The following is a 24,097-nucleotide window of genomic DNA, read 5'->3' on the forward strand; positions in this document are numbered from 1 at the left end:
CCAAGGACCCGAAATACCAGACACGGCACCAAAGCAGAGACACAAAACTTCCTGCAGAGTCCATGCCCAAAATCCTGCAGCTGCTTTGGCTGTTCCCAGCCTGGAGAACACCCTGAGATTGCCTGGAGCACAGAGATGGAGGACAAGAACACCACGAGCCCCTCAGTGTTGCGTTGTGATTTCAGGGTTTATCTCAGAACCTCGGGTCCCTCCCCTGATAATTCCCTGCAAGGTGTGTCAGTCACCTCTCCTTCCCCCTCTCTTGCCCCCTCCTAGCACTGTCTGTCAATCCTGGAATTCCAGGAGGGCGTCGAGTGATTGGCAGATCCAAAGGATGCCCTCTACCCCTGGGCATTGGGCCATCCATGTGTCCTTTGTCCCTTGAGACCTCCCTTCCTGCACCTGGTTAGTGGGATCCCTACCCCTTCCCTACCCTTCTCCCTGGGGTTAAAATGAACAGCAACCACGGGGTCAAGGAGTTCTGTTGGAGTTGTTGCTGGATAGTGGGCCAGAATAAAGATCTGGATCCAAACCCTCCATCAGAACTGGCTCCTTTCCTTCACCATCACCTTAAAGCTTCTCTAGCAGAAGTAAACTGAGGAGCAGACCCTGTTATGGTGGGAAGATCCATCCCAGCACCACCCGAGTGCTGCATGCCTGGACTTGTCTCCACGTGCCCAGCTGCAGCACCTAGCCAGCCAAAAGTGTCTCTGGGGTGAAACACCACACACCCAGCCAGCCAAAAGTGTCTCTGGGGTGAAAAAGCCAAAAGTCTCTGGGGTGACCCCTGTCATGTCCTCATGTCCTCTGTGGTGTCCCCATGTCCTTTATGATGTCCCCATGACCCCTGTGGTGTCCACATGACCTCTATGATGTCCCCATGTCCCCTGTGGTGTCCCCACATCCCCTATGATGTCCCCATGTCCTCTATGGTGTCCCCATGTCCCTTACCATATCCCCATGACCCCTCTGAAGTCTCCATATCCCCTCTCATGTCCCCATGTCCTCTCTGATGTCCCCACTCCCCCCCACATGTCCCCCCTTCAAGGACACCAAAGCCAATTGCTGAGAAATTACTTTTTTAACCAAAACCCCAAAAAACCATGAGGGGACAAAAAGCAACAGGAGTAGAGCAGTGATACCCCAGCACTGGGTGCCACCAGCGGGTTGGTAATACCCCAGGGTGGTGGCACTCCAGGGTGGTGGCATCTCGGGGACTCAGCTGGGACAGCCGAAGAACGTCATGGACTCGGAGAACTCGACGAAGTCCTGGCAGCGCCGCTGGAGCAACGCGTCCTGGCAGGCGGCCTCTGAGGGCCATTCCTCCAGCCAGGTGTCCTTCCCGATCAGGTATCTGTACCTGGGGACACAGGGGACAGCTGGGGACACAGGGAGAGACAGGGGGACATGGGGACAGTGGGGACAGTGGGGATATAGGGATGGCCTCCGAGGGCCACTCCTCCAGCCAGGTGTCCTTCCTGATCAGGTACCTGTACCTGGGGACATGGGATCAGCTGGGGATGTGGGGACAGACAGGAGGATATGGGGACAGTGGGGACAATGGGGATAATGGGGACATGGGGGAAATGGGGATTTATGGGTAATGGAGATATAGAGACAATGGGTACAATAGGGACAATGGGTACAATAGGGACAATGGGGACAGTGGAGATAATGGGGGCAATGGGGACACATGGGGATATAGGGGGCAATGGGGAGACAGGAGACAGCTGGGGACATGGGGACAGCCAGGGGGACATGGGGATATATGGGGATATAGGGGACAATTGAGACAATGGGGATATAGAGACAGTGGAGACAATGGGGACATGGGGACAGTGGGGACATAGGGGACAGTGGGGATATAGAGGTGGTCTCCGAGGGCCACTCCTCCAGCCAGGTGTCCTTCCTGATCAGGTACTTGTACCTGGGGACACAGAGGACAGCTGGGGACATGGCACAGCTGGGGACACGGGGACAGCTGGGGACACGGGGACAGCCAGGGGGACATGGGGACAGCTGTAGGGACAGACATGGGGACAGTGGGGACAATGGGGATAGAGAGGCAATGGGGACAGTGGGAACAGTGGGGACAGTGGGGACAGTGGGGACAATGGGGCAATAGGGACATCTGGAATTCAGGGGACAATGGGGACAATAGGGAAAATGGGGATTTAGGGTCAATAGGGCCAATGGGGCCAGTGGGGCCAATGGGGACCCAGGGGACACAGGGGACAGTGGGGACCATGTCCTACTGTCTGCCGCTGGCCCAGAGGTCGCTGGCCTGTCCCCAGACCAGGTAGTCCTCTCCTCTCTGCAGCCTCAGGGTCTCCCTGCACTGCTGGTGGCTCACAAAGGTCCTGTTGCTGCCGGCCGGGTCCTCGTCTGTGCCTGTCACAGTGTTACCATGTCACCGTGGCACCGTGTCACCATAGCATTGTGTCACCGTGGCCTTGTCCACTCTATGGTGGCCTTGTGTCCCCCTGAGGTGACCATGTCACCTTGTTGAGGTGACCTTGTCCTCCTTCCATGTGCACCCATAACGGTTATGTCCCCCCATAATGGCCTTGTCTCCCCTGTGGTGGCCTTGTCCCCCCCGAGGTTGCCGTACCCATCTTGATGACCGACAGGATCTCCATGATGTAATTGTCGTAGGTCGGGGTCTCCTCCTGTGCCACCACCCTCACCTTGTACACTGCCAGGGGACACATTGGGGACAATGGGGACAGTCACCCCTGCCAGGGTGGCCCTTCTGTGTCCCCTGTTCCCACCGTGTCCTTCCCTGCCCCCACCAAGTCCCCAATGTCCCTAACACCACCTGCCATGACCCCATATCACCCCATGTCCCCATTGTCCCCAATGGCCTCAATGTCTCCAATGCCCCAACGTCCCCAATGCCCCAACGTCCCCACTGTCCCCAAGGTCCCCATTGTCCCCAAGGTCCCCAATGTTCCCGTTGTCCCCCAATATCCACATTGTCCTCAACATCTCTGATGTCCCCAATGCTCTCAGTGTCCCTAATGTCTCCATTGCCCCCAATGCCCCATTATCCCCAATGTCCCCAATGCCCCATTGTCTCCATTGCCTCCATTGTCCCCAATATCCCCATTGTCCCCAACGTCCCTGAGGTCCCCATTGCTCCCAATGTCCCCGATGTCCCTGATGTCCCCAATTCCTCCAATTCCCCAATGTCTCCAATGTCCCCAGTGTCCCAGATGTTGCCATTGTCCCCAGTGTCCCCAATGTCCCAAATGCCCTCAATGTCCCCAATGCCCCCAATGTCCCCAATGTCCCGTGTCCCGATTTCCCACCGAAGTCCACCCCAGGCTCGCAGGCACGCTCGATGCGTTGGTTGACGGTGATGTCCCCAGGCTCCTCCTGATGCTTGAAGCAGCTCTCTGTGGGGACATTGTGGGGACATTGTGGGGACATCATGAGGACATCACGGGGACATCATGGGGATATCGCAGGGACATTGTGGGGACATCACGGGGACATCATGGAGACATCATGAGGGTATCACAGGGACATCATGGGAACATCATGGGGACATCACGGGGACATCACGGGGACACAGCCATGACAAGGTCAACCCTGGCAGGGACATGTCCCCATCAGAGTCATGACATATGACATCTCATCAATGATGTGTCCCAGCCAGGGTCATGACGTGTCCCACCACAGCAGGAACGTGTCCCCATCATGGCCGTGATGTGTCCCATCATGGCCAGGGTATATCCCCACCATGGTGACATGTGACATCTCATTATTGATGTGTCCCACCATGACCATGACATGTCCTTACCATGCCCATGACGTGTCCCACCATGTCCATGTCACATCAACGTGTCCCACCATGACATGTCCCCATCATGGTGACATGTGACATCTCATCATTAATGTGTCCCACCATGACCATGACATGTCCTTACCATGCCCATGATGTGTCCCCATCAGGGCCATGAAGTGTCCCATCACATCAGTGTGTCCCACCATGACCAGGACATGTCTCCACCATGGCCATGACACGTTCCCATCATGGTGACATGTGATATCTCATCATTGATTTGTCCCACCATGTCCATGATGTGTCTCACCCTGGCCATGAAGTGTCTCATCACATCAACATGTCCCACCATGGCCAGGACATGTCCCCATCATGGTCATGACATGTCCCACCCTGTCCCCATGTCCCTGTGTCCGCGTGTCCCCGTGTCACCTTCAGCACAGCGACAAACGTCCCCCTGGCAGATCTTGTTCAGTTTCCCTCCCTCCTTGTCCGGGTGGTAGAACCGGGTGCAGCGATCATCTGCAGGGACACGGGGACATCAGAGGACAGCAGGGGACAGCTGGGGACAGCTGGGGATGTGGGGACAACTGGGGACATCAGGGGACACGGGAACATCAGGGGACAGTAGGGGACAGCAGGGACAGCAGGGGACAGCAGGGGACAGCAGGGGACAGTGGGGACAGCAGGGGAGACAGCAGGGGACATCAGCCAGGGAGACACAAGGAGATCGGGACACAGGTGACAGAGGTAACCCAGGTGACCTGGGTGGCACTAGGGACAGGGACAGGGACAGGGATGGGGTGAAGACGGGGAGGGGACAGGGCACAGAGGAGTGGGACAGGGGTCAGGGACAGGGACAAGGATGGAGACAGGGACGAGGATAGGGGACAGGGATGGGGACAGAGGAGACAGTGACAGTGACAGTGACAGTGACAGTGACAGGGAGGGGACAGTGACAGTGACAGTGAGAGAGGTGACAGAGGGGACAGTGACAGTGACAGGGACAATGACAGAGGGGACAATGACAATGACAGTGACAATGACAGTGACACACTGATGCTGTAGTAGCTGTAGACAGTGACACAGTGACAGTGACAATGACAATGACAGTGACACAGTGACACAGTGACACAGTGACACAGTGACAATGACAATGACACAGTGACAGTGACAGTGACAGTGACAATGACAATGACAATGACACACCAATGCTGTAGTAGCTGTAGACGCTGATGGCCGCCGGCTGGATCAGCCCCACCTGGAACCTCTGGTGGGCCTTGAAGGCGAAACACTCCTGGGCCCTGTGTGACACCTGGGGACAGCGCGGGGACAGCACGGGGACAGAGACAGGGACAAGGGACAGGGGACAGCAGGGGGACAGGGACAGGGACAGGGGACAGCATGGGGACAGGGATAGGGACAAGGGACAGGGATCAGCACGGGGACAGCACAAGGACAGCACAGGGACAGGGACAGGGGACAGCACGGGGACAGGGACAGGGATGAGGACAAGGAACAGCACAGAGACAGCAAGGGAACAAGGACATGGGACAGCATGAGGACAAGGACAACACGGGGACAGGGACAGCACGGGAACAGGGACAGCATGGGGGGACAGGGGACAGGGATGGGGACAGGGAACAGGGACAGGGGACATGGGGGTGGCACTCAGACAGGCTGTGAGTCACCTCCACAACACACTCGGTCCTGTCCCCAGCCATGTCCCCATGCTGTCCCCACCCATCCCTGTCCTTGTCACCACCTTGAGACTGTTGCTGTCACCACCCTTGTCCCCAGCTGTGTCCCTGTCACAGCCCTGTCCCTGCCCATGTCCCCAACTCCATCCTGATCCCTGTTCCTGTCCTGTCCCTGTCCCCATTCCTGTCCTCTCACATTCCTGTCCCATCTTTTTCCCGTGTCCCTCCTGTCCCCAGTGTCCCCCGTGTCCCCACCTTCATCATCACGATTGTCACCCTCCTGTCCCTGCTCATGTCCCCAATCCACCTTGGTCCCTGTCCCATCCTGTCGCCACCTCTGTCCCACCTTCTCCCTGTCCCTGTCCCTGTAACATCCTGCCTTTGTCCCATCTTGTCTCTGCCATCACCCCAGTCCTGTCCCCACCCCCGTGGCCCCAGTGTCCCCACCTTGTCCAGGTAAATGACGACATTGCTCCGCTCTTTGTCCTGGTCGAGCTCAAACTTGGAGATGTACCTGTCCACACCCTCGGACAGCTGGGGACAGCGGGGACACAGTGACATTGGGGACACTGGGGACAGAGTGACACCGATGACAGCGGGGACAGTGACATTGGGGGCAGTGGGGACAGTGTGACACTGGGAACAATGGGGACAGAGTAACATCAGGGGCAGAGTGACATCGGGCATGGAGGACAACGGGGACAGCGTGACACTTGGGACAGTGTGACATTGAGTGTCCCCATGTCGTGTGTCATGTCCGCCCCCCCCCACCCCCCAGTGCCCCAATGTCCTCTGCTGTCCCCTGCTGTCCCTATGTCCCCCTGTTGTCCCCATGTCCCTGTGGTGTCCCCATGTCCCTGCAGTGTCCCCATGTCCCCCTGGTGTCCCCACAGTGTTCTCATGTCCCCACACTGACCCTCCTGAGGTCCTGCACGTCCGGTGTGAATCCCGTGAGCATGGACACGTCCAGGATGGACATGGTGGCATCCACGGTGTCCAGGTACCTGTGGGGACACAGCTGAGGCCACCCCACCTGTCCCCACCCCTGCAGTGTCCCCAGCGTCCCCTCCCTGATGTCCCCAACACCCCCATGGGACAAGGTGAGTGCTTTTTGTCCCCAGTGTCCCCCATCCTTGTCCCTAGTGTCCCCAATGTCCCCAGTGTCCCTTCATCCCACTCCCCATCCTGTCCTCACTGTCCCCAATGTCCCCATCCTTTCACTGATATTCCTGCCCCCAATGTCCCCTCTATCTCCCCAATGTCCCCATGTTGTCCTCAATATCTCCATCCTCTCTCTGGTGTCCCTGTTCCCAATACCCCCTCTCTGTCTCTGTTGTCCCCAGTGTCTCCAATGTCCCCAGTGTCCCCAACGTCCCCATCCTTTCCCTGCTGTCCCTGTCCCCAATGTCCCCATTTTCCTCCCTGTCCCCAATATCCCCATTTTACTCCTTGTCACCAATGTCCCCATTTTCCTCCTTGTTCCCAATGTCCCTCCCGCCCCTTCTCCCTGTCTCTGATGTCCCCCGTGTCCCCACTGTCCCCAATGTCCCTGCTGTCCCCATCCTTTCCCCAGTGTCCCTGTCCCCAACACCTCTTCTCTGTCTCAGTTATCCCCAGTGTCCCCAATGTCCCCAGTGTGCCCAATGTCCCCTGTGTCCCTCCATCCCATTCCCCATCCTGTCCCCACTGTCCCCAATGTTCCCATCCTTTCCCTGCTGTTCCTGTCCCCAGTGCCCCCATTTTCCTGGATGTCTCTGCTGTCCCCCTGTCCCTGATGTCCCCATATTCTTCCTTGTCCCCAATGTCCCTCCCTCCCCTTCTCCCTGTCCCCACTGTCCCCAATGTCCCTGCTGTCCCCACCCTGACCCCAAAGTCCCCAATGTCTCCATTTTCTCCCTGTCCCCTATGTCCCTTCTTCCCCTTTTCCTCTGTGACCCACTGTCTCCAATGTCCCCAGTGTCCCCAGTGTCCCCAACATCCCCAATGTCCCCACCTGGTGCAGATGTTGATCTTGACTGTCCTGATGATGTCCTCCTCTTCCCTGCCTGGGTGGGGACACCGAGGTGACATTGAAGGTGACACGAGGTACTGACAGAGGGGACATGGGGAGGGGATGGTGGTGAAATTGCGAGGACAGGGAGGGGACAGTTGGGGACCCACCCTTGTTGACCTCCTGCACATCCACGGTCAGGTTGAACTTGTCACACTTGTCCTCCCTCTCAGGGACCTTGGCGTGGTACACAGTCACCACTGTCATTGTCCCCTTGCCCATGCCCTCCGCCTTGACCGTGAAGTCCTCGTTGTGCTTCGTCTGAGGGGACAGTGGGGACACTGGGGACACTGGGGACATTGGGGATGTGGTACATGGTCACCACTGTCGTTGTCCCCTTGCCCACGCCCTCCGCCCTTGGTCTGAGGGGACATTGGGAAGGGACAGAGGATGTCCCCAGGAGGGACAGGGGACATTGGGAGGGGACAGGTGACATTGGGAAGGGGACAGGGGACAGTGGGAAGGGACAGAGGATGTCCCCAGGAGGGACAGGGGACATTGGGAGGGGACAGGTGACATGGGGAAGGGGACAGGGGACATTGGGAAGGAACAATGGATGTCCCCAGGAGGGACAGGGGACATTGGGAAGCTACAGGTGACATTGGGAAGGGGACAGGGGACATTGGGGAGGGACAGGAGATGTCCCCAGGAGGGACAAGCAGAGGTGCAGGGGCATGTGGGAACATGGACGGGACGGGCAGGACACAGAAGGGGTGGCAGCGCTGCAGAGATAGAGGGGACAGGGACATTGAAGGACACGGAAGGGACGCAGAGATCAGGAGGACAGAGAGGTGACAAGGACATTGCAGGTCACAGCAGGGGAGGGGACAAGGCCAGCCTGGGACATTCCAAGCCTGGAGAGGATACAGAGGTGACAGGAGGGGACATGGAAGGGACAAGGACAATGGTGGCCATAGTCATGGGATGGGATTATCCCACGAGGAGACCCAGAGGTGACAGTGTCAGGTGACAATGCCAGGGACAGGTGACAGGTGCCAGTGACAAGGACAGATGACAAGGACAGGTACCTCAGCGGAGCGCGCCACCAGCGCATTGCGGTTCTCGATGCGGTACTTGACGGGGCTGGCGCGGCGCGGCAGCAGCACCGACACGTCCAGCTCCAGCTGCTCCTGGGCCTGCGCAGCCACCTGGTACTGGGCCAGCGCTTGGAACACGAGGATGGTGGCCTGAGGGGACACTGGTGTCACTAGGGCTTGGGGACACTGGGTGGAGATCCCACAAGGGCTCCAGGGTGGACTGAGGGGACACTGGGGTAACCAGGGTTTGGGGACCCTGATGGAGAACCCACAAGTTCTCCTGTGTGGCCTGAGGGGACATCAGGGTCACCATGGCTTGGGGACACTGGTGGAGAACCCACAAGATCTTCTGAGTAACCTTGAGGGGACACCCGTGTCACCAGAGCTTGGAGACATCACCTGGAGCATGCCCAAACTCTTCTGAGTGACCTTTGGCTCCTGTGCCACCCAAGATGTCCCCGAAATGACAACGCCCATCCCTGTCAACCCCAGCGCCACCAGGTGTCCCAGGGATGTCCCCGCGCATGGCCGGGGCTGTCCCATGTCCCACCTGGGTGGAGCCGTAGGTCTCTCCATAGTAGTTCTGCTGGGCCAGCCACCGGACCACTGGCCCGGCCAGCTCGGACTTCTTCATCTGCACCAGGGCCAGCAGCGCATAGGACGTGCCCTCGATGTTGTAGGTGCGGGCGTTGCGCTCCTCCCAGCTGGCCCCACCTGTGGGGACATCAGAGACATCTTCAGCCACCAGGGACCCCCACGGCCACCTCAGCCTGGCCACAAATTACAGCCCCGGGTGAGGCATTATCTCAGGAGGGTCCTAAACCACTTCTGGAGAACCTCAGGAGGACCCAAACCTACTCCTCTGATCCCAGTTTCATCCCTTTTAACCCCAAGGTGAGGTTGGAGAACCTCAGGAGAACCCAAAACCAGATTTGGAGAACCTCAGGAGGACCCAAAACCACTTTCCCTGACCCTAAAATACAACCCTGGGTGAGAATTCAGTTCTGGAGAACGTCATGAGGACCCAAAACCAGATTTGGAGAGCCTTGTGAGAACCCAGAACCACCTCCTCTTACCCCAGTTTCATCCCTTTTAACCACAAGGTGAGGTGTCACCTTCGAAAACCTTAGGAGAACACAAAACCAACGTTGGAGAACCTTCTGACGACCCAAAACCACCTCTCCTGACCCTAAATTCCAACCCTTTCCACACCAAGGGGAGATGTTACTTTTGATGAACCTCATGATGATCCCAAACCACCTCCTTTCACCTCAAATTGCATCTCCCAGGTGAAACTACCTCCCCTCACCCCAATTTCCACCCCAAGTTTGTTGTCATCTTTGGAGAACCTCCTGAAGACACAAAACCAGTTTTCCTGATGCCAATTTTGACCCCTTTGGATAACCTCATGAGAACCCAAACCCACCTCCTTTCACCCCAATTTGACCCCTCTTGAAATGTCACCTTTGGAGAACCTCCTGAAGACCTAAACCCACCTCCTTTCACCTCGCTTTGACCTCTCTTGGGGTGTCTCCTTTGGAGAACATCCAAACCCACCTCCTTTCACCTCTATTTTGACCCTTCTTGAGGCATTACCTTTGAAGAACCTCCTGAAGACCCAAACCCACCTCCTTTCACCCCAACTTTGACCACTCTTGAGGCATCACCTTTGGAGAACCTCATGAGAACCCAAACCCACCTCCTTTCACCTCAATTTTGACCCCTATTGAGGCGTCACTTTTGGAGAACCTCATGAGAACCCAAACCCACTTCTTTTCACCCCAGTTTTGACCAATTTCCACTCCAGGTTTGGTGTCATCTTTGGAGAACCTCCTGAAGATCCAAAACCAATTTTCCTGGTGCCAATTTTGACCTGCTAAGGCATCACCTTTGAAGAACCTCCTGAAGACCCAAACCCACCTCTTTTCACCCTGGTTTGACCCCTCTTGAGATGCCACCTTTGGAGAACCTCATGAGAACCCAAATTCACCTCCTTTCACCCCAATTTTGACCCCTGTTGAGGTGTCACCTTTGGAGAACCTCATGAGGATCCTCTCACTCTTGAGCTTCCCAGCCAGGGCCAGTGCGTAGGACGCCAGGGCCACTGTGTAGGGCCGGGCCAGCCCCTCGTAGCGCCGTGCCAGGAACCCAGTGGCCTTGTTGATGCTGTCATCCAAGCTCTGGGAACCAAGGATGGAGAATTTGGCATCTCAGGTGGCTTTCATAATGGTCTGAAACCGCAGGAATGTCACCTGTGGGGTCACTTACATTTATGTGGTCCTTGCAGATGCCCCGTGCCTCCTCCAGGGCGATGAGGATGAAGGCGGTGAGGGACACCTCGGGCTCGGCACCTTGGTAGCCTCCCTGTGGGATGAAAAAGAGGGAAAAAATCTCGGGATCAGGGTTTTCCAAACATTTGGTGGTCCACCAGCAGCTCATTCCAAAGATCTGTCCTTGACTAATCTGAGGGACATTCAAATGTCACCCGAGGGACATCCAAACAGTATCTGACCTTCATGTGAGGAACACCCAAGGGATACTCAAGGGACATCCAAAGAATATTTGACCTTCATCTGACCTTTAGGTGAGGAACACCCAAGGGACAATCAAGGGACATCCAATGGACACTCAAATGTCACACAAGGGACACCCAAAGAATATCTGACCTTCACCTGACCTTTTTATGAGGAACATCCAAGGGACATTCAAGGGACACTCAAGGGATACCCAAGGGACACCAAATGGGCATCCAGACTTCACCCAAGGGACACCCAAGGAACACCCAAGGAATGTTTGACTTTGCCCTGACCTTCATCCCAGGAAGGTCCAAGGAACACCCAAAAACCATCTAAGGAACACTTGACCTCCAGGCAAGGAACACCCAAAACCCACCCAAACTTCAACCAAGGAACACTCAAAGAATTCCTGAGGTTCACCTGACATATACCCAAGGAACATCCAAGGAACATCCAAAGTTCACCAGACCTTCACCCAAAACCCACACAAAACCTCCCATCCTCCACCCGAGATCCCCCAAGCTTCGGCCACCAGCACTGACATGGTTGAGGTGTCCCCTTACCATCATCCCCTTATGGATGACAGGCGCGTCCTCCTGGAAGACTCCGTCTGGCTTCTGCTTGTTGAGGATGAGCCACTTGATGGGGCCGCAGATCTCACCGTGCTCGATGTCTGTCAGCTTCCTGGCCATGGCGAACACCTTCACCACGTAGGCGGTCAACCTGGAGATGGGGACACCTGAGGGTCACACCTGTCCCTGTCACCTGGGCTGGGTGGTGGTGGCGGCAGCAGGTCCCTCACCAGGTGCTGGAGGGGCGATCGAGGAAGGCGGCGTATGAACTGTCGGGCTTGCGGAAGGCCAACTGCTGGGTGTAACCTGCGAGGAGATGGCTGTTGGTCAACGTGAGGGGTGGCCTGGGTGGGCTTCAGGTCACCAATGTCTTCCAACCATTGGTCAACATGAAGGGTGGCCTCAGGCCACCAATGTTCTCCAACCACTGGTCAATGCAAGGGGTGGCAGTCGGTGGCTCCAGGCCACCAATGTCCTCCAACCGTTGGTCAACATGAGGGGTGGCTTGGGTGGGCTTCAGGACACCAATGTCCTCCAACCACTAGCCAACACAAAGAGCACCCACCCAAGCTGAGGAACCCTCAGGACACCAACTCGCTCTGGAGCCCCTCCCAGTGCACACCAGTAACTCTGGAAACCCCAAACTGGCATCACCCAACCCAGGTCACCTCCAGAGGAGCAACCTTCTGTACCACCTCAGATGACAGGAACCTTCTGTGACGTGAGAGCAGACACCAAGGGACATTCCTACCCCTTTTGAGGACATTTCCACAATTTCTGAGGCTGTTCACACCATTTTGGGGCCATTCCCACCCCTTTCGGAGCTGTTCCCACAATTTTGAGGATATTCCCACCATTTTGAGGATGTTCCCACCATTTTGGAGCTGTTCCCATGCCTTTAAGAGCCATTTCCACCCCTTTCAGGCCTGTTCCCACCATTTTGAGTACATTCCCACCACTTTTGAGGCCATTCACACCACTTTTGAGGACAGTCCCCTCCCTTTTGGTGCAGTTCCCATAATTTTGAGGACATTCCACTATTTGGAGTACATTCCCACCATTTTGGTGCTATTCCCACCATTTTGGGGACCCTCCCACCACTTTCGGTGCTGTTCCCACCATTTTGGATCCGTTCCCACCCTTCTGAGGATATTACCACCATTTTGAGGACATTCCCACTATTTTAAGGACATTCTCACCACTTTCGGTGCCATTCCCACCCTTCTGAGGACATTCCCACCACTTTTGAGGCCATTTCCAGCATTTTGAGGGCATTCCACCATTTTGAGGCCATTCCCACCACATTTGAGGACAGTCTCATCCCTAGCAGTTCCCACTATTTTGAGGACATTCCCAACATTTTGAGGACATTCCCACTATTTTGAGGACATTCCACCATTTTGAGGAGGTTTCCACCATTTTGAGGACATTCCCACCATTTTGGTGACATTCCCACCATTTTAAGGACATTCCCACCACTTTCAGTGCCATTCCCACTATTCTGAGGACATTCTCACTACTTTCGGTGCTGTTCCCACCACTTTGGGGACACTCCCACCACTTTTGGGGCTGTTCCGACCATTTTGGTGCCGTTCCCACCATTTTAAGGCAATCCCTCCATTCTGGGGCTGTTCCCACCTTTCTTGATCAGCTCAATGGCACCAGCCCGGCGATCAATGCCGAAGGTCTCCCACTGCATGGTGTTGTCCAGGTAGTGGACAGCGATGACCGTGGGCGTCATGAAGATCATGTTCTGCTCCCCACAGCCCTTTGGCGTCACGATCAGGTGCTGCAGCTTGGCCCCATCAATGGCCTTCTCCACAATGATGGACACGGGGTTGCCTGGGCCAGGAGAGGATGTGTCACGCTCAAGATGTCCCACCCCTCAACCAGGTTGTCCCCATGTGTCATCTCCATGGTGCTCACCCTGGATGCTGACTTTGGTCTCCGACTCGGTGCTGGGGACAATGTCCGAGAGGTCTGCGGCCTTCACCTGCTCCTCCTGCACCCCGTCTGTGGGGTGGAGTGGATGTGGTGACCCCAAATCCTCTCCTGAGGTGACCCAGCCCCACCCCACATCAGGGTGTCACTTGTCCCTTGAGATGTCCCAGTTCCATGGTGGAACACCCCTTGTCCTCCAAGTTGTCCCAAACCTGAGCTTGGAGGTACCTCCTTGATCCCTCCAGATGTCCCAGACCCACGGTGAAACCTCCCTGGTCTCCAAAAGATGCCCCAAACCCACAGTGGGACCTTCCTGGTCCCCAAAGACGTCCCAAAGCCACCATGGGACCACCATGGTCCCCAAAGATGTCCCAAAGCCACTGTGGGACCTCCCTGGTCCCCAAAGATGTCCCAAAGCCACTGTGAGACCTCCTTGATCCCCAGAATGCCCCAAAGTCACCGTGGGACCTCCCCAGAGATGTCACTCACTGACTCCCTTGTTCTGCGGGTCCAGCTCCACGATCTTCACTGTCTTCTCCAGCCGCCTCCCCTCGGGCTGTCCAGGGCAGAGTCCGGCAGTGAGGGTGGGCTTGGGTCTGGGGTCCTCCCCATCCCAACCCCTCTGGACCACTGGGAGAGGCCTCTCAGTATAAACCAGTACCCCCAGTGACACATGGGGACCAGCCCAGGAGGCCACACCGGGTCACACAGGTCACTGAGGTCCTGGAGACCCCAAGGTCACTCTTGTGTCTTGGTTAACTTCATTGTGTGGCCACCATGGTCAGCCTGAGCTTGGTGACCCCATTGAGATCATCAATGAAGATATTGATTGAAAATATCAAATCAATGACGGCATCAAGTCCCATGGTCATCCTGGCCTTGGTGACACCATCCAGATCATCAATGAAGATTTTGATTAGAAACATTAAATCCCATGGTCAGCCTGATCCCATCCAGGTGATTAATGAAGATACTGATTAAAAATTCCAAATCAATAATGCAATCAAACCAAATTGGCCACACACACTGAACCCTTGGTGCCACCACGGCTGACTGGACGTGCCACCACCCACCACCCCCCTCTGCTGTGGTGGACCTGGCCCACGCATGGTGGTCACCCAACCACTGAAGGAGAACATCATGGATGCTACCATGCTGGGATGCCACCATTGATGCCACCATGCTGGGAACATCTCAAGAACGCAGATGCCACCACCACCACCACGGCCACCGGTGGCCACTCACCACCACTCGGAGCTTCTTCTTGACGCCATCACCCACAAATCGGTCACGGACAGATGCCTTGACCTCAATGTCCAGCTGGCCGAGCTTGAGGGGGACGATGACGAAGGGCACGGCGCGCGAGGACTGGGCCTTCATCTGCAGCACCTGCTGGAAGCGCTGCTTGGCCGTGGAGGGGCTGCACAGGTCGGGGTTGTGGACCAGTTCCACGCGCACCTGAACGTTGACAAGGAGGTCACCCCTGAGGTCTGGACAGGGTGATGTTTGGTGTCCCCAGAAAAATGTCCCCAACTGACCGTGATGTCGTGCAGCCAGTAGTTGTAGAGGATGGCGCGGATCTCCACCTGCTCGTTCCTCACCACTGAGTAGGGCAGGCGGAGGTCGATGAAGAACTGCTTCATCACTGTGATCTCGTAGGGGGTGGCCACGCACAGACCTGGGGTTGGGGACATGTGAGGGTTTGGGGTTGAGGACTCCTCGTGTCCCCAAGGCAGCCCCGAGGTTTTCAGAGATCCCTGGAAGTCCAGGGAGTCCTCAAAAGGTTTGGGATATCCATCAAGACCCACAGAGCCCTCACAAGATTTAGGAGATCCATCAAGATCCACAGAGTCCTCCCAAGGTTTAGGAGACCCCTTGAATCCCAAAGTTTAGGAGATCTCTCAAGTTCCATGGAGATCCCTCAAATCCCAAGGATGGCCACCAGACTTTGAGGCATCTCCCCTCAGATTTTGGAGATCCCTCAAATCCTGGTGAAACCCCCAAGCTTAGGGGACCCTTCAGGTCTCAGGGACCCCCCCACAAGGTTTGGGGATGTTCTGCTGGCCTCAGGAACTCTCTTGTCCTCCATGACCCCATACCTTTGGTGGGGGAGAGGCTGACGGCCAGGACCTCCCAGGTGGTGATGGAGTCCTGCAGGAACACGGGCACTGTCTTGCCCGAGACCCTGGAGAGGATAGGAGTGACCAAGGGGGTCATGGCCCACCCCAGGCCAGGCTCAGGGGGTGTCACCATGGGATTTTCCTGGTCCCTAGAGAAGTCCCAGCCCTGGGAACTTTCCTGGTCTCCAAAGATGTCCCAAACCCACAGCAGGACCTCCCTGTTCCCCAAAGATGTCCCAACCCCACAGCTGGACTTTCCTTGCCCCCAAAGATGTCCCAAACCCTCAGTGGAACATTCCTGGTTTCAAAGATGTCCCAAACCCACAGTGGGACCTTCCTGGTCCTCAAAGATGTCCCAAACCCACAGCTGGACTTTTCTTGTCCCCAGAGATGTCCCAAACCCACAGTGGGACCTCCCTGGTCCCCAGAGATGTCCCCGCCCCACAGACCCCCAGGCAGGACCAGGAACTTGGAGATGACCCCTGAGTGGACCAAGAACCCCTGAGGCTGGACTGGGAGTTTAGCAGTGACCTTTGTCTGGCTTTGGGGTGACCATAACTGGTCTCCAGAGATGTCCAAGCTGGATGGGGACAGGATGACCGTGCCCAGGCTGGGCTGTGGAGTGGGAAGGTGGTGGGACAGGAGGTCCAAGCTCACCCCAGCTCGTTGGGTGGCTCCGTCAGCTGCTCCACCTGCCACAGCCAGCTCTCGGGGAAGAGGGTCCGCGAGACGATTTCATCGTCCTCCAAGAAGGGATCCTCGTCCTCATGGCCTGGGGGAGGTGGCATTGGACCTCTTGAACATGGCCTCAGGGCTGAGACCCCTGAGTGGAGACAGTATCACCCCAACACCACCCCAGTGCCACCCAGCACCACCCCAGTGCCACCCTTTGTCTTGCCTAAGGTCACCCAACTGCCACCTAAGCATTGCCTTGATGGGTTGTCCAAGGATCGCATAAGGAATGCCTGAGGGCCACTTGACTTTCATCCAAGAGATGCCCCAAACCCACCCAAGACCCTCCCAACCTTCACCCAAGTTCCACCTGAGGAGAACCCAAGGAATGTCTGAGGTTCACCTGACCTTCCACCAGGGAAAGTCCAAGGAACACCCAAAGAACATCCAAAGAACACCCAAGGGACACCCAAGGAATCCCCAAGGAACATGCAAGGAACACCCAAAGAACATCCAAAGAACACCCAAGGGACACCCAAGGAATGCCCAGGGAACATCCAAGGAACACCCAAGGAACGCCCAAGGAACACCCAAGGAACATCCAAGTAACGCCCAAGGAACATCAAAGGAACACCCAAGGAACACCCAAGGTTCACCTGACCTTCCACCAGGGAAAGTCCAAGGAACACCCAAAGAATATCCAAGGAATATCCAAGGAACACCCAAGGAACATCCAAGGAACACTCAAGTTTTGCCTGATCTTCACCAAGGAATACCCAAGGAACACCCAAAGAACATCTATGGTTCGCCTGACCTTCACCAAAGAACACCCAAGGTTCACCTGACCTTCACCAAAGAACATCCAACCTTCACCCAAGCTCTGCTCAAGCTCACCTTCACCTGAGATCCACCAATGAACACCCAAAACCTACCTAAGACACTCCACCAAAGCTCCACCCGAGATTCCTCCAACCTCCCTGACCTTCTCCCACCCTCCGTGACCCAACACTTGCTTCTGGCCAGGCCGGTGCTGGGTGAGAGGTTCTGCTGGTCCCTCTTGGCCTTGATGTATCTGCAGCAGTCGAGGAAGGCGTGGACGCAGGACTCGCCCTCCAGGATGTACTCACTCCTCTGCTCGCAGCCGTGTCCCATCGGGTTGTCCTTCATCCCATCCTCACAGCACCTCCTCTGCAGCTTGTCCGAGTACTCAGCCGCTGATGGACACCAGGACAGGGCTGGGACAGGCCCTAGTGGCTCTTGGGAATGGGGACCTCAGGGGTGTGGGGCATTCTGATGGCTCTGGAATGGGGACCTTGGAGGTGTAGGACATTCTGATGGCTCTGGAATGGGGACCTTGGGGTGTGGGACATTCTGGTGGCTCTTTGGGACATGGGACACTGGTTGCCCTCAGGGACATGGGACACTGATGGCTCTCAGGGACATGGGACACTGATGTTGACTGGGATATGGGACACTCCAGTGGCCTTCAGGGACATGGAACACTGGTGGCTCTCAGGGACATGGGACACTGATGTTGACTGGGATATGGGACACTCCAGTGGCCTTTAGGGACATGGAACACTGGTGGCTCTCAGGGACATGGGACACTGATGTTGACTGGGATATGGGACACTCCAGTGACCTTCAGGGACATGGAACACTGGTGGCCCTCAGGGATGTGGGACACTGGTGGCTCTAAGGGATGTGGGGCACTCTGGTGGCCCTCAGGGACATGGGACACTGGTGGCTCTCAGGGACATGGGACACTTGTGGCTCTCAGGGACATGGGACACTGGTATTGACTGGGACATGGGACACTTTGGTGGCCTTCAGGGACATGGGACACTCTGGTGGCCCTCAGGGACATAGGACGCTCTGGTGGCCCTCAGGGACATGGGACACTCCTCTGGTGGCATTTAGGACATGGGACACTTGTGTGCCTCAGGGTCTGGGACACTTTGGCAGCCTCAGGGACAAGGGACACACTGGTGACCCCTGGGGACAAGGGACACCCCAGTGCCACCTACCCTTGGTGCCCTTGTACTCGGCGAGTGCCAGCGAGCGCCGCTTGCGTTTGGCAGGCTGGGGACACAGGACCTCTGGGGACAGAGGGGACACTGGTCAGGACCTCAAGGTGTCCCAGGTGTCACATCCCAAAGTTCAGGGTCACCTCCACCATCCCTGAGATGTCACCTCTCCCATCCTCAAGGGGTCATCTTTCCCATTCTCAAGGTGTCACCTCCCCGGTCCCTGAGGTGCCACATCCTTGAAGCGTCACTTCCACCATCCCCAAGGTGCCACCTCCTCCACCATCCCTGTCACCTCCCCCATCCCCAAGGTGCCACCTCCACCACCCCTGAGATGTCACCTGCTCCATCCCCAAGGCTCAACCTCTGTAAGATACCACCTCCTTGAGGTGCCAACACCTGTCCCCAAGATGCCACCACAGTTGTACCCACCTGACCGCTGGGGCGTGGTGACCTTGACGCTGGTGGTCAGGCTCAGGCCAGCGTCCGCGAAGACGCCGACGTTGTCCCGGCCACTGCCCACTGTGCAGCCGATGTCACTTTTCTCCACCGTGTCCCAAACCTGTGCCCACAGGAGACGGCTGTGATGGCCACTGCCACCACCCAGAGGTGACAGGACAGCTGTGACAGCCAGTACCACCACCCAGAGGTGACAGGACAGCTGTGATGGCTACTGCCACCATCCAAGGACAATGGGGATGGGGACAGGGACAGCTGTGATGGTCACTGCCACCACCCAGAGGTGACAGGACAGCTGTGACAGCCACTGCCATCACCCAGGGATGATGGGGACAGCTGTGATGGCCAGTGCCACCACCCAGAGGTGACAGGACAGCCATGATGGCCACTGCCACCACCCAGGGATGATGGGGACTGTTGTGATGGCCACCATCCAGGGACAGCAGGGACAAGGACAACTATGACAGCCACCATCCAAGGATGCTGGGGATGGCCATGGCCATCCCTTGGGGACATCGAGGACAGTGCCACCCACCTTGGTCTGGGTGAACTTGTTCTTGTTGAGGATGTAGACCCCCTTGTCTACGGCCACCACCAGGGGATGATGGGGACAGGGACAACCATGATGGCCACCACCATGGGACAGCAGGGACAGGGACAATCATGATGGCCACCACCATGGGACATCAGGGACAACTGTGATGGCTACCACCATGGGACAGCAGGGACAGGGACAACCATGATGGCCACCACCATGGGACAGCAGGGACAGGGACAACCATGATGGCCACCACCATGGGACAGCAAGGACAGGGATAACCATGGCGGCCACCACCCACGGATGCTGGGAATGGCCATGGCCACCCCTTGGGGACATCGAGGACAGGGCCACCCACCTTGGTCTGGGTGAACTTGTTCTTGTTGAGGACGTAGACCCCCTTGTCCACGGCCACCAGCCCCACGTGGGCCTTGTGGTCGCCCTCGATGCGCAGCCTCATCCCTGTCCCCGGCTCTTGGACACGGTTGTCACCTTCCGTTGCCCCCTTCACCATCAGCTGCCACAGACACAGGAGGTGACGTCCCCAAGATGTCCCCAAAAGCCACTTTTGTTCTCCCCCACCACGGCAGACATCAAATTTGTACCTCCAGGAGCAGTTGGTGGCCATGGGCTGGGCTATCACTGGGCCACCAGGGCTACCAGGGCCACCTGGGTCACCCAGGAGATGTCCAAGCTCCTCATGGAGTGTCCAAAACCACAGAAGTGACTCCAAATCCCCACCAGGCACCACTCAGGTCCCTCAATGTCCCCTCAAGTTCTTCCAAAGGTTCCCAAGGATCTCGAGGTCTTCCAAACCCTTCCAAATGTTTCACAGATCCCTCAAGGTCCCACAAGGTCCCCACCATCCCTTTCAAAAGCCCCCCAAAGCCCTCAAGACTCCCTCAAGACTCCGCCAAACACTTTCAAAGGTCCCCCAAGCCCTTCAGGTGCCCCCCAAGTCCCTCAAGGGCTCCCCAAGGTTATCCAAATGTCTTCCAGGTCCCTCAAGGCCACCCAAGTCCCTCAAGGACCTCTCAGGTCCCTCAAGGATCTCCCAACCCCCTCAAGGACCTCCCAAGTCCCTCAAGGGTGCCCCAAGCCCCTCAAAAGCCCTCTCAAGGCCATTCAAGTCCCTCAAGGACCTTCCAAACCCCTCAAGGCCACCCAGGTACCTCAAGGATCTCCCAGGTCCTTCAAGGCCACCCAAATCCCTCATGGATGTCCCAGGTCCTTCAAGGGCCCCCCAAGCACATCCAAGGCCTCCCAAACCCCTCATGGATCTCCCACCTCCCTCAAGGGCCACCCAAGCCCCTCAAGGACCTCCCAAACACCTCAAGAGCCCCACAAACCCCTCAAGGATATCCAAACCCCTCAAGGACCTCCCAGATCCCTCAAGGGCCTCCCAAACCCCTCAAGGACCTCCCGAACCTCTCAAGGACCCCCCCAAACACCACCAAGGCCTCCCAGACCCCTCAAGGGCCACCTCAAGGTCAGCTCCAGCCACCACCAAGGCCCATCCAATGCCTCCAAGACCCCCTTTGACACCCCTGGGACCACTAGGGGACACTCACGGAGCCCATGCAGGTGTCCTTGACGTCCACCCAGACGGAGTCGGCCACGATCTCGCCGGGCATGACGTAGTAGTAGGCCACGATGCGGAAGGACGGGATGAGCTCAGCCGTCACTGGCAGGGTCATGGTCACCAAGCTCTGCCCGGCCTCGTGCCGCTGCCGGCCGGCTCGGAGGATGCGTCCCTTGGTCATGATCTGCCAGGAACCCAAGCTTGGTGACCATCTGGACATCCTTCAATGTCCCCTCAAGTTCTTAAATGTTCCCAAGGATCTCAAGGTCCCCCAAACCCTTCCAAAGGTCCCCTAGATCCCTCAAGGGTCCCTCAAGGCCACCCAAACCTTTCCAAAGGTCCCCCAGATCGCTCAAGGGTCCCTCAAGAGTCCTCCAGACCCTTTCAAAGGTCCCCCAAGGCCTTCAGGTGCCCCCCAAGTCCCTCAAGGGCCCCCCAAGCTTATCTAAATATCCTCCAGGTCCCTGGACATCCAGGTGGTAAAGGTGGGGGCACCACTGATCAACCATGGGTACCCACCAGGTAGGTGAAGAACGGGACGGAGTTGCGGACGTTGTTGTTGCTGGTCTTGAGGTGGAAGTTGACGGCCAGGTTGTCCCCGGGCTGGAGTTCGGTGGAGGCCACCGCCAGGTGCAGGAAGTTGCCTGAGCCGGCCTGGCTGCGATAGGCCTGGGCTGTCATCTGCCGCGAGGCCTGGCGCTCTGGGGGCAGCCCTGCCTGCGCCGTCTGCACCTGGCACAGGGGACAGGGTGGCACTCGGTCAGCGGGGAGGGACACAGGCCTGGCTGGGGGCAGTGTGGAGGCCTCGGCCACCAGAGAGGTTCTGTAAAGGTCTTGGCCACCATAGAGGTCTTGGCCATCATGGAGGGCTTGGCCACCATAGAGGTTCCATAGAGGTCTTGGACATCATGGAGGGCTTGGCCACCATAGAGGTTCCATAGAGGTCTTGGACATCATGGAGGGCTTGGCCACCATAGAGGTTCCATAGAGGTCTTGGCCACCATAAAGGTCTTGCCATCATGGAGGACTTGGTCACTATAGAGGGCTCAGCTACTATAAAGGTCTTGGCAACCATGGAGGTCTTGGCCACCATGGTGGTCTTGGCCATCATGAAGGGCTTGGCCACCATAGAGGTTCCATAGAGGTCTTGGCCACCATAAAGGTCTTGCCATCATGGAGGACTTGGTCACTATAGAGGGCTCAGCTACTATAAAGGTCTTGGCAACCATGGAGGTCTTGGCCACTATGGTGGTCTTGGCCATCATGGAGGGCTTGGCCATCATAGAGGTTCCATAGAGGTCTTGGCCACCACAGAGGTCTTGGCCATCGTGGAGGTGTGTTGGTTATCATGGAGATTTTGGCCATCACAGAGGCCTTGGCCACCACAGAGATCTTGGCCATCATGGAGGGCTCAGCCACCATAGAGGTTCCATAGAGGTCTCGGCCATCATGTAAGTGTAATGGTTATCATGGAGATTTTGGCCATCATGGTGGTCTTGGCCACCATAGAGGTCTTGGCCATCATGGAGGTGTGTTGCTCATCATGGAGGCCTTGGCCACCATGGAAATCTTGGCCACCCTAGAGATTTTGCTCTCCATGGAGGTCTTGGCCACCACAAAGGGCTTGGCCACCTTGGAGATCCTGGCTACCATGAAGGTCTTGGCCACCACAGAGGTCTTGGCCATCATGGAGGTCTTGGCCACACAAAGGTCTTGTCTGTCATGGTCTCCCTGCCTCTCCCTGGTGCCCTCGTCCTTGGTGACCATCTCCACCCTCAAACTGACCATTTTCTACCTTGGATGATTTGGCCACTCCACCACCGTGGTCCCCCTGACCTTGGCCCCTGGCCACCCTCAGTGTCTTGGCCACTTTGGTCTCCCTGGCTTTGGCCATCCCAGTTCCTAGTCACTGGTCATCCTGGCCACATGCCACCATGGACAACTGACCACTGTGGACACCTCCACCAGTCTCTTTGACACCTGGTCCTTGGTGACTGTCATGTCTTGGTCAGCTCAAGTGAGTTGGCTACCATGGTCAGCCTGACCTGGGCTATCCTTCTCCTTGGCCAGTGGAGGCCAGGATAGCTCTGGTCCTTGATCACTGTGGATATCTTGACCACCACAGTCACCTCAACCCCCCGGTCCTTGGTCATCCTGGACATCTTGACCACCACAGTCCAGTGGATGGATGGTCCACTGACCATCATGGATGTTCAGTCCTTCTGTCCTGGATGATCCTGTGACCATCATGGATGTCCAGTCCTGCTGTCCTGACCTTTGCTCATCACCACCATGGGTCACTTCAGCCACCTCAACCCCCCTGTCCTTGGTCACTCCGGCCATCTCAGCCACCTCAAGCCCTGGTCACCTCCCCAGCCCTGGGCCACCCCGGTGAGGTGACAGTGGTGCCCCCACTCACGGTGATGGGGACGCTGTCCTTGGTGGCTGGCATGTTGAGGACCAGCCTGGCCGTGCCATCACCCCGGGTGGACACCTGGCCCTGGAAGCCATTGGCCTGGACGGTGACACGTGGCGCCGGGGACCCATCGGGGTTGGTGACATAAACCTGCAGGGGACATCGGGGGGGTGGTGACATAAACCTGGAGGGGACACTGGGGGACATGGGGACATTATGGGAGGACATGGAGTGGGACACTGGGAAGGGGTGGTGGCACTAGGAAAGGATGGTCGCACTGGGAAGGGGACATGGGGAAGGGGTGGTGGCACTGGGAAGGGACACTGGGAATGGCTGGTGGCACTGAGAGGGGACACTGATACTGGGAAGGGGTGGTGGCACTGAGAAGGGATATTGGGAAGGGGTGGTGGCACTGGAAAGGGAAACTGGGAAGGCGTGGTGGCACTTGGGAGGGGACTCTTGATACTGGGAAGGGGTGGTGGCACCGGGAAAGGGTGGTGGCACTGCAAAGGGACATTGGCACCAGGAAGTGCCACCCCAGTGACACGGGGACAGCTCACGGTCCCCAGCCCCTCCCAGGTGACACAGGAACATCACTCAGGGACCAACTCCTCCTCCACCCCCAGCTGTGCCCTGTCCCCACCCCAGGATACCCTGTGGGGCCCGTGCCACCACCCTGG

General features: G+C 57.1%; 1 protein-coding gene across 2 annotated transcripts in view; it reads right to left on the minus strand.

Moving 5' to 3' along the window:
- Positions 1 to 1,062: 1,062 nt before the first annotated feature.
- Positions 1,063 to 24,097, minus strand: part of C3 (complement C3) — a 28,518-nt gene continuing 5,483 nt past the window's right edge. Inside the window, exons 11-40 of one of the 2 annotated variants that reach the window (XM_059493242.1) lie at positions 23,421 to 23,567; positions 21,521 to 21,733; positions 20,991 to 21,185; positions 19,778 to 19,936; positions 18,855 to 18,984; positions 18,423 to 18,494; positions 17,409 to 17,609; positions 16,381 to 16,495; positions 15,703 to 15,788; positions 15,142 to 15,281; positions 14,849 to 15,061; positions 14,093 to 14,159; positions 13,589 to 13,675; positions 13,301 to 13,504; positions 11,893 to 11,968; positions 11,654 to 11,813; positions 10,843 to 10,938; positions 10,604 to 10,754; positions 9,125 to 9,288; positions 8,566 to 8,724; positions 7,648 to 7,798; positions 7,481 to 7,532; positions 6,404 to 6,491; positions 5,935 to 6,021; positions 4,997 to 5,102; positions 4,220 to 4,309; positions 3,312 to 3,398; positions 2,612 to 2,695; positions 2,256 to 2,391; positions 1,063 to 1,360 (exon numbers count right to left, since the gene is read on the minus strand). In XM_059493242.1, coding sequence (XP_059349225.1) covers positions 1,219 to 1,360; positions 2,256 to 2,391; positions 2,612 to 2,695; positions 3,312 to 3,398; positions 4,220 to 4,309; positions 4,997 to 5,102; positions 5,935 to 6,021; positions 6,404 to 6,491; positions 7,481 to 7,532; positions 7,648 to 7,798; positions 8,566 to 8,724; positions 9,125 to 9,288; positions 10,604 to 10,754; positions 10,843 to 10,938; positions 11,654 to 11,813; positions 11,893 to 11,968; positions 13,301 to 13,504; positions 13,589 to 13,675; positions 14,093 to 14,159; positions 14,849 to 15,061; positions 15,142 to 15,281; positions 15,703 to 15,788; positions 16,381 to 16,495; positions 17,409 to 17,609; positions 18,423 to 18,494; positions 18,855 to 18,984; positions 19,778 to 19,936; positions 20,991 to 21,185; positions 21,521 to 21,733; positions 23,421 to 23,567 — 3,858 coding nt within the window. In that variant the 3' untranslated portion in view covers positions 1,063 to 1,218. Of the gene's footprint in view, positions 1,361 to 2,255; positions 2,392 to 2,611; positions 2,696 to 3,311; positions 3,399 to 4,219; positions 4,310 to 4,996; positions 5,103 to 5,934; positions 6,022 to 6,403; positions 6,492 to 7,480; positions 7,533 to 7,647; positions 7,799 to 8,565; positions 8,725 to 9,124; positions 9,289 to 10,603; positions 10,755 to 10,842; positions 10,939 to 11,653; positions 11,814 to 11,892; positions 11,969 to 13,300; positions 13,505 to 13,588; positions 13,676 to 14,092; positions 14,160 to 14,848; positions 15,062 to 15,141; positions 15,282 to 15,702; positions 15,789 to 16,380; positions 16,547 to 17,408; positions 17,610 to 18,422; positions 18,495 to 18,854; positions 18,985 to 19,777; positions 19,937 to 20,990; positions 21,186 to 21,520; positions 21,734 to 23,420; positions 23,568 to 24,097 lie in introns of both variants that reach the window. The other variant, XM_059493241.1, reaches the window with a different exon arrangement.

The sequence above is a fragment of the Ammospiza nelsoni genome, unplaced genomic scaffold, assembly GCF_027579445.1.
Source record: "Ammospiza nelsoni isolate bAmmNel1 unplaced genomic scaffold, bAmmNel1.pri scaffold_55, whole genome shotgun sequence".
Classification (NCBI taxonomy): Eukaryota; Metazoa; Chordata; class Aves; order Passeriformes; family Passerellidae; genus Ammospiza; species Ammospiza nelsoni.